Source organism: Orcinus orca, chromosome 6 (genome assembly GCF_937001465.1).
Source record: "Orcinus orca chromosome 6, mOrcOrc1.1, whole genome shotgun sequence".
In the NCBI taxonomy this organism is placed as follows: Eukaryota; Metazoa; Chordata; class Mammalia; order Artiodactyla; family Delphinidae; genus Orcinus; species Orcinus orca.
This window is the reverse complement of record NC_064564.1, coordinates 67099177-67115965: the sequence shown is the minus strand read 5'-3', so window position 1 is coordinate 67115965 and position 16789 is coordinate 67099177. Positions and strand designations below refer to the sequence as shown.

Here is a 16789-nt window from a genome sequence, read left to right as displayed (position 1 = left end):
TGTCAATTAAATCATTAGAATGATTAGTTGGCAGTATAGACTATATAAGGCCATTTTAATACTGGTGAGCCAGTACTGCTTGTATTAGCATATGAGGAGGTCGCTAAGTCTTCACACTGTGTCACTGGCTCATGGCCACAGGCTTTGCTCCCTAGAGATGCAGGGGAAACAGAGATCATGCATCAGGATTAGCCACATGGTGTTAATGAGAATCGCTGTTTATCATTATCCTGGTTATCCTGTTAAAGAAGTCCTGGAGCATATGAGGTAGTTGCCAAATGTGTTAAATATACCAAAAGGCATGTCTATTTCAGAAGTTTTGAGCCCTGAGTTAAAAAATTTTATCGTATTTAATCTACTTGCCAACTGGGCATTTTGCAACCAGGCATCTATAAGAGAACTAAGGAAAGAGGCACTGAGGGGAACTCAAATCTAAGAAAAGTCCAGATTGTTTTGGTCAATGATGAGGTCCTGCCTGTAATTTAAAAGCTAAAATGAATCTTGCTTAATCTCACATACACATAATTGGCATCACTTAGGCACAATCACCATTAAGAAACATACAAACACATATAGATCAGCATACAGCAAGGGATTTTAAAGAGGGAAAGAAGAATATTTTAACCAACTTTCTGAATAAAAGTCACATGTATTTTATTTATATTAGAATACTTATAAAGGTCCTTGAGGTATTTTAATATATTTTTAAATTTATACCTTTATCATCATATTTATTAAACTAGGAAAAGCATCTAATATTTATTTTTACTTTTTTAATTTAAATAAGCACACACACATAGCTTAAAAGTGAACATGTCTTCTTGACTGCTTTGGGCAGTAATATGCAACATTGCCTAACCTGGCATAATCCAGCAAAATCTGGATTCAATCAAAACCCAGTTCAGTACAACAAAGTGAGCCAGGGCTGAATCGTTTGTGCATGTGCCTCTATCCCTCATTATATTAACCAGCCCTTGTGTATATTAACTTTAGCATTTTAGCTTTACGACATGTTGAAAATACATTTTGACACTATCCAGAAATTAAGAGGAAGAGAATTTTTTTCCTACACCTTTAGTGATTAGGAGCATGGGTATGAAAATCAGACTGAATATTCAAAACAGGTCTCCACTGTCTGCTAGCTATGTAACCCTTTAATCTCTCTGTGTCTTAGCTTTCTTCCTGAACCTCAGATTCTCATCTGTAAACAGGATAACGTAGCACCTATCTCAAAGAGTTGTTGTATGTGTTAAATGCTTTATTATACATAAGGGACTTAGGACTGTGTTTGGCACATAGTAAGTGCCCCCAAAATGTTAGCTATCAGTTTCATCATCATTGTTATTATCCTTCATTTTGTTCTTGGGCACTTGGAAAAAGAGTCTACAAAACACATATTTAACTTTTTCCTCTGAGTTCCTAGCCCTTAGCCTTATCAGAAGCATCAATCTTTCTTATTTTCCAGTCAATAAGGATTTTTTTTTAATTGAAGTATAGCTAATTTACAATATTGTGTTAGTTTCAGGCATACAACAAAGTGATTCGGTTATACATATATTTATATATGTATATATCTATAAACTTTTTTTCATTTCTTTTCCATACAGTTTATTACAAGATATTGGATCAAGTTCTCTGTGCTATATACAGTAAAACCTTGTTGCTTATCTATTTTATATATGGTAGTGTGCATCTGTTAATCCCATACCCCCCAATTTATCCCACCCCTGCTTTCCCTTTGGTAACCGTAAGTTTGTTTTCGATGTCTGTGAGTCTGTTTCTGTTTTGTAAATAAATTCATTTGTACTATTTTTTTTAGATTCCACATATAAGTGATATCATATAATATCTGTCTTTCTCTGACTTAACTTCACTTGGTATGCTAATTTCTAGGTGCATCCCTGTTGCTGCAAATAGCATTATTTCATTCTCTTTTATGGCTGAGCAATATTAAGGATTTTTTAAAATTCAGTGATTCTCAAGATTTTCTTTTACATAGACACCTTTATAGCATATTTAAGTATTCCATGTACTTTCACATGATATAATCGACAGTTTTAGAACCTTTGACTAAGAAAATATGTATGAACAGAGGGATTTAAGGACCCCCTGAAATAACCACACAGGCCCTCTGGGGTCCAAAACTCATTGGTTAGGAACCGTTGCTTTGACGATTAATACATTTAGATTAAAATAAAATTCAGATCTTTTTAGAAAGCCCTGTGGGTCATAGCTCTTTTAGCCTCTCTTACCTCACCCATGACCGCTATGGGTGTCTCTCCTGTTGCCTGAGCAACACGATGTTCTACTAAGTAGAACATATACTCGTCGTAGAGCAGACGGATCAGGTGGAAGGAGCCAAAGCTAGCAGCACTGCGTAGGGTTAAGTCCCGAATAACCATTGAGCTGTTCCGAGAGAAAAGACACATATGCAGCCATTGTTAGTGAGCAGGATTAGAGTTCAATCTAATTTTCCTCTTAAAAGAAGTTAGAGGTCTAAAAGATTGGTATAGCACACAACCTGCCATGGAATAATTTCACTACTGAAAGCAGTTGGCTCAACTCTTTCAAACAGAGTGGTAAATAGGTCATCTTCACTGAAACTTGACTAGATCCTTATTAGAGCTAGACAACTATTAACTGGGAAAAACCATTTTACTGTCATAGGCAAGTCTTTTGATTCTATTAAATTCACAAAGGGGTCAGAATTGAATAAAAAATATTTTTGGAAGGCTGACAAATCATCACCATAAGAAAAAGCAACTCAAAGTGAAGGTCTTATTGATGACGCGTAAACACTGTGTCAGTATCTCTCAGTGATAACGACCTCTGGGGTACGCTGTGAGAAAAACATGTATTTGACCAAGTTTACAAAATATACTAAGCAGGGACTTCCCTGGTGGGGCAGTGGTAAGGAATCCGCCTGCCATTGCAGGGGACATGGGTTCTGTCCCTGGTCCAGGAAGAGCCCACAAGCCTCGGAGCAACTAAGCCTGTGAGCCACAACTACTGAGCCTGCGCTCTAGAGCCTGTGAGCCACAACTACTGAAGACCGTGCGCCTAGAGCCCGTGCTCCGCAATGAGAAGCCACCGCAGTGAGGAGTCCGCACACTGCAACGAAGAGTAGCCCCCGCTCACCACAACTAGAGAAAGCCCAAGCACAGCAACGAAGACCCAACACAGCCAAAAATAAATAAATAAATAAATTTATCTTTAAAAAAGTATGTGTGTGTGTGTGTGTGTGTGTGTGTGTGTGTGTATATATATATATATATACACACACACACACACACACACACTAAGCAATGCTCCCAAATGTGGCAATGTAGAATGTAGGCGGTTATGTACAGGGATCCCTGGAAGTTCTGTTGGAAGGTAAATTTATTAAGTGACTCTAGTTCCTTACTGATTTCCATTAAATTAAATTAAGGTGATTTTTCCATTAGAAATAGCATAATAAAATCAATTAAGAAATGCATAACTTTGAAAAATATGAATGTTTAATTTATAAAATACCAAAATCTGAACCATATTATTAATAAAATACTAACAATACACTCTATTATACTCAAAATGGAAGTGAATCAAAATAAAATTTTGGTCTCATTGAAGACATGTCAATTATTAAGCTTGTCCATGCACTTCAAATCTCTTTAATATTTCTATCTTAGAGTCAGGGTAGGATGTGTGTGTGTATGTGTGTGTGTGTGTGTGCGCGCGTGTGTGTGTGTGTGTGTGTATGTGTGTGTTTCTCCTCACTTTCATTTAGTGTCCTTTTCTAGAGATTTCTGTCCTATGCAAACTAAAACAGGCATTATATTCTCTGATAGGAGGAGGAGATAGAATCTCACAAATGTATGGGCTGATATTCCTAGGCCTTATTTTGCAATGAAGAATTGTAAAATGCCAGACAGATGGAAAAACAGAAGACTACATTTCTGTTTCATTTTCAACCTTATTTATATAGAGGCTAGTAATATATCAAATTCTACACGTTCAACTTGGCAAGTGACAGATCATCCTTGTACATCTAAAACTCTAAAGCCCTGGATTCTGATCCTGGCTCTTCATTAATTCACTATCAATCTCAAAAAAAAAATCATTTCCATGAGAGTGTTTTTCCTTTTGGGTGAAAGTGAAAGCAGTACTTTTGGTCTTACCTAATTTGAGTGATGATTTCAAGGACAAAATGTGTTAAAGGTTGTGAAATAGACTTATGAATGAATAGAACAAGACTCAAATATAAGTGATTATGATCCTAATACACAAAACAGGAGGAGCTGAGCTTCTGACTCTCATTTGGCTACGGCAGCAAGAACAGGTGTTACTATATGATGATGGCAGATGTCTCTCATTCTGTGGATCTATTTACCAAACAGAAAAAAAGCATGGGTTTGGAGTTAGATCCATGTTAACCACCATGTGATCTTGATTGTGAGTATGTCATTCAACATTTAAAGGTTCAAGATTAGCCTGAGAGTCAAATGAGATAATGTATGTGAAATCTTAAGCAAAACTACCTATTACTATACTATTCCATATGTTGGAGTTAATAATATACTCATTATCATAAAATGCAGTACTGGTGAATGATTCCTTAGAGTCAAATACTTTAATGAATACCTTAAGTTTGGAACTCTATAAGAGAATCACTAAAAATAAATTAACACTTTCACTTATATGTCAAAGATATAATGACAAAATTCTGTTATAATTCGATGCATGCTTTTCCCAAAACTCAGTAACACATCACCTATTCATAAAAATAATTATTATAAATTTAATAGCTATTGAAATTAAATTTTATTTTCTTATGGAACAAATTTTAACAGGCAGAGAATCCTCTACTTTAAAAAGCAAAAGCAAAAACAACATAAAAATAACAATAAAAAGTTGCCTAACATTTTTACATATATCCAAATTTGATCATGTGAAGTAAATAATTTTGAAACATTAAATAATATGGGGTGGAATATTCACTCCTAAGTACACATCTCTTGCTGAAGAAAGACAGCAGCTATTTAAAATACAGCCTGGAGAAGACTAATGGCTAACAAGTATACAAAAATGTGACTAATCTTATTCAAAATTAAAAGAAATGTAAATTAAAGGTAAGATACCATATATCATCTATTATACTATAAGACATTAAAAGATCAGTGTTGGAGAGGGTATGGGGAAAGAACTCTCATTTGCTGTTTCTACAAGCGTAAATTCACAAAACATTTATGAAGGTAAATTTGGCAACACATGTCGAAACTAAAAATGCACAAATGCTTTCACCTAGTAGTGTTTTCTAGTTGTTGTTTTTATAAAATACAAGCAGGCTCTCTCTCTGACAATGTTGTTTTGTTTTTTTTTTAACATCTTGATTGGAGTTTAATTGCTTTACAATGGTGTATTAGTTTCTGCTTTATAACAAAGTGAATCAGCTATATGTACACATATATCCCCATATCCCCTCCCTCTTGCGTCTCCCTCCCACCCTCCCTATCCCACCCCTCTAGGTGGTCACAAAGCACAGAGCTGATCTCCCTGTGCTTCCCAGTAGCTATCCATTTTACCTTTGGTAGTGTATACATGTCAATGCTACCCTCTCACTTTGTTTCAGTTTACCTTTCCCCCCTGCCCATCTCCTCAAGTCCATTCTCTACATCTGAGTCTTTATTCCTGTCCTGCCCCTAGGTCCAACAGAACCATTTTTTTTTTTTTTAGATTCCATATATATGTGTTAGCATATGTTGTTTTTCTCTTTCTGACTTACTTCACTCTGTATGACAGCCTCTAGGTCCATCCACCTCATTACAAATAATTCAATTTCGTTCCTTTTTATGGCTGAGCAGCGTTGCTTTACAAAGCTGTGTTAGCCTCCACTGAACAACAAAACGAATGGGACATACACGTACAGATATCCCCTCCCTTTTAGACTTCCCTCCAATTTAGGTTATCACAGTGCACTAGGTGAGTTCCCTGTGCTATACAGCATGTTCCCATCAGTTATCCATTTTATACATAGCATCAATAATGTATATGTGTCAATCCCAGTCTCCCAGTTCCTCCCACCCCACCCCTTTCCCTCTTGGTATCCATACATTTGTTCTCTACGTCTGTTTCTCTATTTCTGCTTTGCAACTAAGATCATCTATATCATTTTTCTAGATTCCACATATATGCGTTATTATACAATATTTGCTTTTCTCTTTCTCACTTCACTCTGTATGAACAATCTCTAGGACACTCTCTAGGTCCATTCACGTCTCTACAAATGATCCAATTTCATTCCTTTTTATGGCTGAGTAATATTCCATTGTGTGTGTATATATATATATATATATATATATATATATATACCACATCTTCTTTATCCATTCCTCTGTCGATGGACACTTAGGTTGCTTCCATGTCCTGACTATTGTAAATAGTGCTACTATGCACATTGGGGTGCATGTGTTTTTTTGAATTATGGTTTTCTCTGGGTATATGCCCAGTAGTGGGATTGCTGGGTCATATGGTAGTTCTATTTTCAGTTTCTTTAAGGAACCTCCATACTGTTTGCCATAGTGGCTGTATCAATTTACATTCCCACCAACAGTGTATGAGGCTTCCCTTTTCTCCACACCCTCTCCAGCATTTACTGTTTGTAGATTTTTTGATAATGGCCATTCTGACTGGTGTGATCACCTAGCAGTTCTAATTCTAGAAATTTACACAAATAAGCAAAGATAGTTTTAATTGCAGCAATATTTATACTGGTGAGAAAATAGGGGGCAACACTAAATATCCATTTGTAGGATACTAAGCAAAAAAAATGGTTCATTCATATATGTAAATTTATATAAAAGTTTAAAGAAATGAGGGAGAGTACACATATAGGCAGTAACTTGGAAAGATGTCAATGATATAATGTTAAGTGCAAGAACTAAAAAGTATAATATGAGCCCATTTAACATAGAAACTATCGATATAATTCTTAAAAAAATCCTATCCCTAAATAAATGGGAATGTTTAATACTTTATTATAAGCATCGAGATAGCACACTTCATTAAAATAGTATTAGTCACCTTAAAAAGTACAAATTTATTTCAATTTATCTGAAGATAAATGTGCAACTTTATACAAAGATAATCGTTACAGTATTTTTTATAATTGTATCACAAGACCAAAAACCACCTAAATGCTCAAGAATAAGAGACAAACAGGATGTTTAAATTATGTATGAGACATACACAAAATGAAATATTGTGAGGACATTAAAAATTATGTTTCTTAAGATATGCTTAAGGTATAATGTTAAATGAAAAATGTTAAGGGAAAAATACAGATAATAAACTCTGATAAACAATTGGATCTCAATTTTATATAACACTGAAAGAAAACATTTTACCAGTAGTTATTTCTGGGTAGTAAAATTATGGATGATTTAAGTTTATTCTTTTTATAGTATTTGTATTTCCCAGATTTCCTAAAGTGAGTATATACTAATTTCATAATCCAAAAAATGTTTATTTTAAAAAGAAGATATTCATTGTAACACAGAAGAATCGTGGACCGGTTGAATGTCAATAAATCTTTGCAGGGATAAATATCACAGATATAGAATGAATTATATATATATTTCAAAATTCAACTTTTAGGGCTTTATATTTCCCTTAAAATAATGTAAATGACTAAGAAGAATATACATACTGAGTAGCTTTCTGATATTATTAAACAAAATGCAAAGTCAATTCTTTTATTCCAAGAGAATTCATATTAATTCATTCAATAGCTATTTATTGTGTTCCTACTCTGTGCCAGGGTCTTGTTCTAGAGCAAGTCAGACAAAAATTTGGCTTCAACAGAGCTCACATTCTAGTAGGACAGACAGTTGATAAAAACAGAATAGGTATAAAATATAAAGTTAGGTAGTGATTAAACCCTATGAAAAACAATAAGTCACGTTAAGAGATTGGCGAGTGATGGGTGCCGGCACTTTAAGTTAGGGTGTCAGGAAAACTCTTTTTGAGGAGGTGATATCTTGAGCAGAACCGAGACTGAAGTGAAGGAGTGAGCTGTGTGAACATGTGAGCTTCCCTGGCAGAAAGGAGAGCAAATACAGAGACTGAGGCAGAACTATGTTTGTTTTATTCCAAGGACAGCCCAGAGGCTAGTGTGGCTGGAGGACGTGAGCAAAGAGAATACACGGTGGGACCTGGAGGTCACTAGCAGCTGGACCATGTAGGGTCTTATAGGCCATGCTAAGGCTTTTGGATTCTATTTGACAGCTGGGCAATCACCGTATTTCAGCATAAAGTACACATGTAATAGGAAATTCTGTTGGAAAATTTAAAAAAAGAGGGGTGCTGACCTTCAGTTATAATACCTAGTTATTTTTAAAAATACTGATAAGCATGTTAAGAAATTATTGTCATATGTTTAGAAAAGAATCAGTTGAATTATATTATTAATGCTATGTCTGCTTCATGCTCTCTGTGTTGGGCTTCTGCCCTACAAGCCAAGTATCAAATGACACAATTAACAGTTTAATTGGAAACCTATTGTCTGATTCAGACTTCTGTAAGATATGTTGCAAAATTGACTCCACTGAATTTCATGTTGCTAAGTTACCATGAATTCAACTCCTTTTAAAATCAGAGTTATAAATGTTAATTATTTTATAATGGATGAGAAATACCTTTGTGTATTTATCTTTATAACTCATGGTGTGGAAAATGAAACATATCCCCAAACACATGATACTCAATCCACCTCTTTATGTATTTGGGGATACATCACACCCTTCCAAAGAAGAAAGATGAGAACGTCGCACCTGTGACCACCCCCTCCCCCGTACCGTGAACTCTCTTCTCAAACAGTGCTTATAGCTGATTCTGAGAGTATTACTTTTTGGAAGATTTATATATTGTTCAATTGTAGGCAAACTAGGTTCTCTGTGCCCCCTTTCAAGTCACTGTATCGAAGCTATAAATTTCATTTTTAAAAATGGGATACTTGGTTGACCCTCAGGGTGACCCTGAGGAATTCTGTGTTCCGTTATCCACAAAACACACAAGCTGAGAAATGGCCCACTTAACTTCTACATTTCTGCCCAAGAAAGGTGGTGATATTTTTTCCACCTCTCAGGGAGCCAGCAGTAGTCATTTAAAGCCAGGTTAGGCAAGGAGAGACCCCCGTTTGGAGAAGAGGGTGTTTGCAGCAACATGTCAACTGCTGCTAACATGATTCTCTGCCAGTCCATTTCTTTATTTGTATGCACATAAATATATACACAGAATTTTAGAAATTATGAGATTAATCAACTTCAGAAAATGAAGGGTTGACATATGTGACTGCCAAATTCTTTTTTTTTTGGCCAAATCTTATTAAAAAAGCCAAAAACATTAAAAAAAATACTCTGTAATTCTGCTTCTGTTTGTGAATGCAGTTTTCATTACTCAATATGTTCTTATGCCTTGGTAAAAACAGGTCAGATTTTAGAGGCTCTTAAGTTTCTAAGTTATTGACTTCGCCTACCAGCAGGAGGTATGCATCTGTCTGAATATGCCTTTCCTTCTGTGGCCCTGAAGTATACGCCTTCAAGACTTCTTGAAATGAAAATAATAACCATAATAGTGCCTAACAATAACAAGCCAACTATCCCCAACTGAGGGAGGACAGAGGGCAGGCAAGTGATGATCTACTGGGTTTGTATATCTGCAGATAACAAGAAATACAAGTAAGTAATTTTCTGTCAAGATACCTGCAACAAATCTCTGTGGAGACAAAGGCTCCAGGAGTGTATTTCTAAAATGATATCAACTAAACATAGAAAAAAAAGTCCTCAGGAAGGAGTAAGGGCAAGTCTGATGTAATGACATAAGAAAGCAGTAAGAAGAAAAAAAAAACCCTTGATTTTTTCTGATATAGAGGATGCACTCTGCTTTTGGTCATATAGGTTTTGGAACAACAGCTAGTATAACTTCTGTTTCATCATTCATGAAGCACATATACCATCTATATGATTTTCTGAGGAAAAAAAATGGGTGAAATCAACTTGCAAGCAAATGGGAAAATATCTGAAATCTTAAGAAATGTTCCCAAATTAAAATTTTGAATTCTACTATTACTACTACTATTTCTACATCTACTTTGAGAATACTGTGATAATGTTTTCCAAATCTTCCCCATATATCAAAGGAAAACTCATATCATCAACACATTGCTCACTGACACCCAGATCTAAACCTAGGACTGGCTTTAATGAAGCATATCAGTGGGTCACAGAGTTAGACAGCACCATAATAAGGTGCTTTTCAAATCATACGGACTAAAAGCACTAAATATATGAGAGACAGAACTGTGGAATTATTCCGTCCCCAAAACAAAAACAAAACAACAACACAAAACTGGTAGACTTTCTTTCACTGCATTTAACCCTGGGCTAGACACTAGAAAACGGTTTTCAGGATGTAAGGATAATTTAACTCCTAATTAAACATATACAGCGAATCTACACCTCTACTTCAGTTTAAGAAATAAGAATTGGACCAAATCAGTTGAGAAAGAAATAAGTCACAATAAAAACCAAGCAACTACCATCATAATTAAAAGATCTCTGGTTCCATCTTTATCAAGGTGGTCAAAACAAGATGGAAATCCTGTAATTTGGGCTTACTGGGTTCAGAATTTCTACTAGTCTCTAAACTCTGCTACTTCTTTCTATACCTTCTCTCCTCACAACTGCTTTGGACTCACCACTGAGGTCCAGATGATGACCATAGGGTACTCACAGCCACAGTCAGTGGTATGTCCTGTAGTCACTACTTTGATGTGTGCATGGTTGCACAGGAACTAAATTAGGGACTGCCTAAACCTCAAAGTAGACATGGCTTTTCGGCCCGAGCCAGTGAGGCCACCATTATCTAAAGAAGCAAAGAAATGAACTCCCATCACAAGAATAAATTCCGGGGTCAAAAATACGACTTACGTAACTTAGCTTAAGAAATGGAACTCTGTCAATTCCATCCTATGTCATATATATAGTATATATGTCAACTCACACAGGTTCTGTTTTTTAACCCCTGGTGTAGACCTATGGTCAATGGTTCACCCCAACAGTTGATATTATATATCAAGTAATCTTTCTCTGCTGGGGTTCTTCTATGTCTAGAAAAACATACATTTACACACACACACACACACACACACACATATATATATATATATATCTCCTTTTAGTCAAAAAGTGATTCATTTTGTATTACTAGATTATTCGATATTAAACTGGCTACACATTAGAATCACCAGGAGTAAGCTTTTTGAAAAAAAAAATTTCTGATTATCCCTACTCCTAATCACTACTTTCTAACCACCACGATTTTGATTCAGTAGTTTTTGGGAGATACCTAGGAGTTTTGTTTTGCTCTTCTTTCCACTAATTCTGAGGTGCAGCTAGGTTTGAAAACAATTGTAATTGATCAAATTAAGAAATTAACTAGGTGGTTCTGAGTATGCATCTGAACTGCGTGGAGGATACTTTAAAAAGCACAGATTGCTGGGCCTCCCCTCTGCAGTTTCTGATTCAGGTACATTTTGGGGAGGGGTCTGAAAATATGCATTTCTAATGTGTTTCCAAGCAATAGTGATGCTACTGGTCTAGCGAACCACAGTTTGAGAATCCCTGAACTAGAGAAGAAGAGTGGTGGTAAGGGCTCAAGAAAGAAGACTAAATAATACACGTTTGCGAGAAGGAGGACTGTAGTCCTTTTTTGACTGTTGCTAAACATCTTATCTAGACTGGGATCTCAGATGTTCCCATCTGAGAACTTCTAGGGCTTTGAATAAGAGCCTTTCTTTTCCTAGCAGGAATTTTATTTCCATAAGCTTCCTGGTACAATTCCATGATGCTGTAGTCATGAGTTGGGTTGAAGATAATCACAACATGGAGTTTCTGCAAACTAAAGTCTTCCTTTCTTTGCTTTTTTTCTGAGAAGCATGTACATACGTAATTGCAGAATAGGAAAAATTGAGACGATACCTGTAGAAAGACCATTTTAGCAGAAACTGCCTGGCAGCTTTAGGAAAACTGGGTCTTCCTTCATAGGGTTTCAGTGCTTGCATCATCACATTGTCAAGCCATGCAGCCCACTGCTCCAGGGTGCTCTGCTGCTGAAGAGTCATCTTGAAGTCTGTTTCTAGTCTCTGAACCATGTTGTCATCACACTGACATACCCAGGAAGCCTGCTCCTGGGACAGTACACAGAAAGCAAAGAAAAAGTTCAACTCAGCACCTTTTCATTGAGTGTCAGCACACAAACCATAGGCATAAATGGCAAATTATATTGAAAGCGTAAAACAATTAAATGAATTAAGAAAATGAAGGACTACTTGTCAGTTATTAAGGAAACTAACATCGCCTTTGTGCATGAAAAAGTGATGTGACATAAAAGTATGACTTGGTTTTTCTACATTAACTAGTCTGTGTGAAAGACTAAAATATATGATTACTTAAGAAAAACAGGAGCCTGAACCTACAGTATGAGGCGTCTTTCTTTAGTTTTTACTCCCTCTCTTTTTTCTCCCAATCAGATAAAACTTTAAAGCCAATTCATTTGAAAAGATTTAGCGTAAGTCAGATGGATAAATAGATTCAATTGGCCAAAAGTGGTCCCTCAGGATTAAAACAAAAACAAACACTGAATGATACAAGGTAGAAGTATATGCTATATGAGTTTTATGGATAAGAAACTGAAGTCTCAAGGGCTACAGAGGCAAGGCTATGAATGCAAATTAATTCACAGAACCGAAAACAACAACAACAACAACAACAAAAATACTTTTGAGAAAATGTAGGAAGGCTACCTGCCAAGAAATTTGATCACTATAGTTTTCCTTCTGGTTCTGACAGGAAAGTTTCATGTTTGGTAACAGCAATGAAAACAGGAACTTCTAAAGTTAATTTTCAATGGCTGCCATAAGTTTTACAATGTTTCTAGTGCTATGTTGTATTTTAACATTAAAAAAATACAATACTCTTAAGGTCAGAATACAATTATTTGGTAATATAATATTTGAGTAAGGACATGGATGATAACATAGGGCCTGAATCAGCTAAACTGACTTCAAGCAATTCATTTAATCTGCGTGGGCCTCATTTTCCCCAAGCATAACATTAGAGAAATGAAATGTGACAAGAATTTTTAAACTGGGTTCACTGTGTCCAGATAATATTTTCACAATAGATTTCTGTGGAGGGGTGTCTGTGAAGGTCCTGATTCTATGTCTAAAACATTGTGAATATGTATGTATTTTTCTGAAAAGTGTCTATAGCTTTCAATCTATCTGTTCTCAGAGGACACATTTATTCAAATCAACCATTTCAACTAAATAAACCCCTAATCTCCACCCTCTGGTTCCAGCACCTCTCCTGGCCCTACAGATTTTACCTTATTTAAGAGACATTTCAACTGGGAGGTACTTCAAATATAAAATGCCCAAACTTAATTCATTTTATTTCTTCAGGGAAACCTAGGGTTTCTTCTACATTCCCAGCTGATGATACCATCTATTATCCTTCTTTCTCTTATCTAATTAGTAATAGTCTTTCCGATTTTACCTCCTAAATATCACTTTTAAGTATTTTAAGTACACCACAATGATTATTAAAAATTGAAAATACAAATAAACAAAAAGGAACAAAATATTAAGAATATCTAAAATGCCAACATTAAGAGATAACTACAACATGCTAATAACTTTCAAACTGTTCACATGTAGTATATACATATGCATGTATGCTTACGTACATATGTTATTTTAAAAGAGGCTCATATTAGACATTTTACTTGATATTTTGCTTAGTTTCACTTCAATATATATGATAAATGACTTTCCGTATAGGCAAATGAGGAGCTATATTTATTGTTCAGTGATGGAATTTGCTTCAATGCATAAATATTCCATTATTTACAAAACCAATTCCATACAGTTACACATTTATGGTCATTCCAATTTCTTACTATTAGGAAAAATGCTGGAATTAGCAATCTAGTAACTACATCTTTGCTTACTTTTGTACTTTTTTCTATGTAATAGGTTTTTCAAAATACACTGTTAAATGACTACCAGAACTTTTATATCAATTTAGGAGTCCAGAAGAGCACCCAGGGAAGAATTTATGTCTCAAGAAAGGATAGGGGAGGTTGTTTTCGTTTTTTCATTAATGGCTAAGCATTTTTTTTATTGTGGTAAAAAACACATAACATAAAACTTATCATCTTAACCATTTTGAAGTGTACACTATAGGAGTGTTTACTATATGCTCATTACTGTGCAATAGGTCTCTTTTTCATCTTGCAAAACTGAAACTCTATACCCACTGTGGAAGATTTTTTTGTGCATTGGTAAGAGGCAGGAGGAACTTACTGGTATCCTTGGAAGAATTTAATTTCATTTCTTAACATAAATTCAAACTCACTGCTTCCTAGGAAGTTAGTTCTTGCCAAGAGATAATGATAATCTAAAACTAAACTTAGAGAAATAAAGCCATAGGACATTATTCTGACTTTTCAAACTACTTTATATTATATTTCATTTTACTACTCTTAAGATTGAAAATATACTAACAATAGAGTACACTGTAATTACTCCTGTGAAGTATATTCCTGTGAAGGAATTTGGATATTTCAGTTCTATAGTGGAAAAAGGTAAGGATGAAAATTAAAGATATTTTTAAGTTGGAAATAAATTATCTCCAAGATGATAAGGAGGCAGTAGCTTCAAAATCAGAATGTCTTTTAAATACAGAAACACAAGTATATGCAAAAGTTAGGTTATCAGGTCAACCAACCCAAGTATATTTAGCCCATACTGTATTTGGAAAACTATCCATTTACACAAAACAATTCTAAAGCAATACTATTGTAATGCTATCAGTTAATTAAAACAGAAAACCAATTATACGGCAATAGGAAAATTATCCTGAATGCATGAGTTAAAGATTTAATTAAAGAAGAATGAAGTAATGAAAGAGATTTATGGATATCCTGAAAGAAACTTAAGCTCTTAGAGCATTAAAATATTGACACTTACATGTGATTTCATTGTTTTAAATTAAAGTTCCCTTATTACAAGAGCATCACCCTATATGTCTTAGGGTGTCAGTCTTAACTGAGGTTAATCTCGTAGGGGCAGGGGCTTCCAAATGAACAGGAGAGGGTGATGAAGGTGGAATGGGAGGCAGGAGACTGAAAACCAGGTAAAATGTGGAACAGAAGAGGAAAGAAAGGAGTTAAAGATAAAATATGCTAACCTGAGAAAGAGATTACATATGAAAATGAACAGAGTTGTGAGAGGTAAAACGTAGGGGGAAATGGAGGGCACACCACTGCACTCATGGTCCTCTAACGAAAGCAAGGAGGTCTTAGAGGACAGATACTTAAGCACACAGGTTTCAGCACTAATAACTGTCATGTGGACCCAGAAAAACTTGGTAGCTGAGAATAAAGGAAGGGAAAAGGTAACCTCAAAGTCAGTGAGTGGGGGATGAGTAGTAGTATAGATGTATAACTGACCATTTATATGCAATAATGCTGCCAAGGCTGGCGTTTATAACCAGGAAGAACTCATTTCTATACATACTTCATAGGGTTCAGACACACAACTATACGAATGAAAATAATGTTAAAACAGAAAATTTTAAATCTTTCTCGGATATTATTAGGAATAATTCTTAAATATATTTTCGGTTATTAAACTTAAATTACTTTTTGAAACTAGAAGTTGCCTTACCATTTCTACTCTTCTTAAAATACTTTTAAACATATCTTTTCTGAATGAAGATTTGAAAAAAACATAACAGTATACATTTTAAGGCAAAAATATATGAACTCTTAATATTCCCACTAAAATCAGTTAATGTAAATTCCACTGAAATATGTAAAGTTAATGGATTTGTAAACGTGAGACAGTTTGTTCTTGTGGAGCTTACATATTTGCACATGTGTGCGTATGTGTGCTTGTATATATAAAAATATTTATGTAGATCTAAGAAAAACTATACACATTAGAAGTTTAAACTCAATTCATGAAAGTCAGAATGAACTTAACTAATTAACGACACCCTAAAATAAATCAAACCCAAATATTACTTTTTGATATATTTTAAATGATAAAACTAGTCCAGAATTGTAGATTAAACTTGGTAGGAAATGGAGTAATAATTAGTTATCTTTAAGCAACGATATTGTTTTTTAAAACAGTTTTATTGAGACATAATTCACAGAGCGAACAATTCATTCATTTAAAGTATATAATTCAATGGCTTCTTTCAGTATATTCAGAGTAGTGCCTCTATCATCACAATCAATTTTAGAATGTATTCATTTCTCCAAGAAGAAACCCCATACTACTCCTTATCTATCACCTCCCAATCCCACCAGTCTACAGGACCTAGGCAACTACTAATTTACTTTTTGTCTCTATACATGTATTTGTTCTGCACATTTCATATAAATGGAATCATGCAATGTACGGTCTTTGTATCTGGTTTCTTTTGCTTAGCATAATGTTCATCTCTGTTGTGGCATGTATCAGAACTTCATCTTTTTATTGCCCGATAATATTCCATTGTGTGGAATATCACATTTTCTTCACATAGTCATCAGTTAATGGACATTTGAGTTGTTTCTACTTTTATGTGGCTAATATGAATAACGCTGCTGGAACACGCATGAACAAGTTTTTAGGTGGACATGTTTTCATTTTTCTTGGTATGTACTTAGCAGTGAAACTGCCAAATCATATGGTAAC

General features: G+C 34.9%; 1 protein-coding gene across 3 annotated transcripts in view; it reads right to left on the bottom strand.

The window, feature by feature from the left end:
• Positions 1-16789, bottom strand: part of RFX3 (regulatory factor X3) — a 288511-nt gene that overhangs the window by 20112 nt on the left and 251610 nt on the right. For all 3 annotated transcript variants that reach the window (XM_049711842.1, XM_004286226.3, XM_004286227.3), the window contains 2 exons: positions 12018-12226; positions 2253-2406 (listed from right to left, as the gene is read on the bottom strand). In XM_049711842.1, the coding sequence (XP_049567799.1) occupies positions 2253-2406; positions 12018-12226 (363 nt within the window). The remainder of the gene's footprint in view (positions 1-2252; positions 2407-12017; positions 12227-16789) is intronic.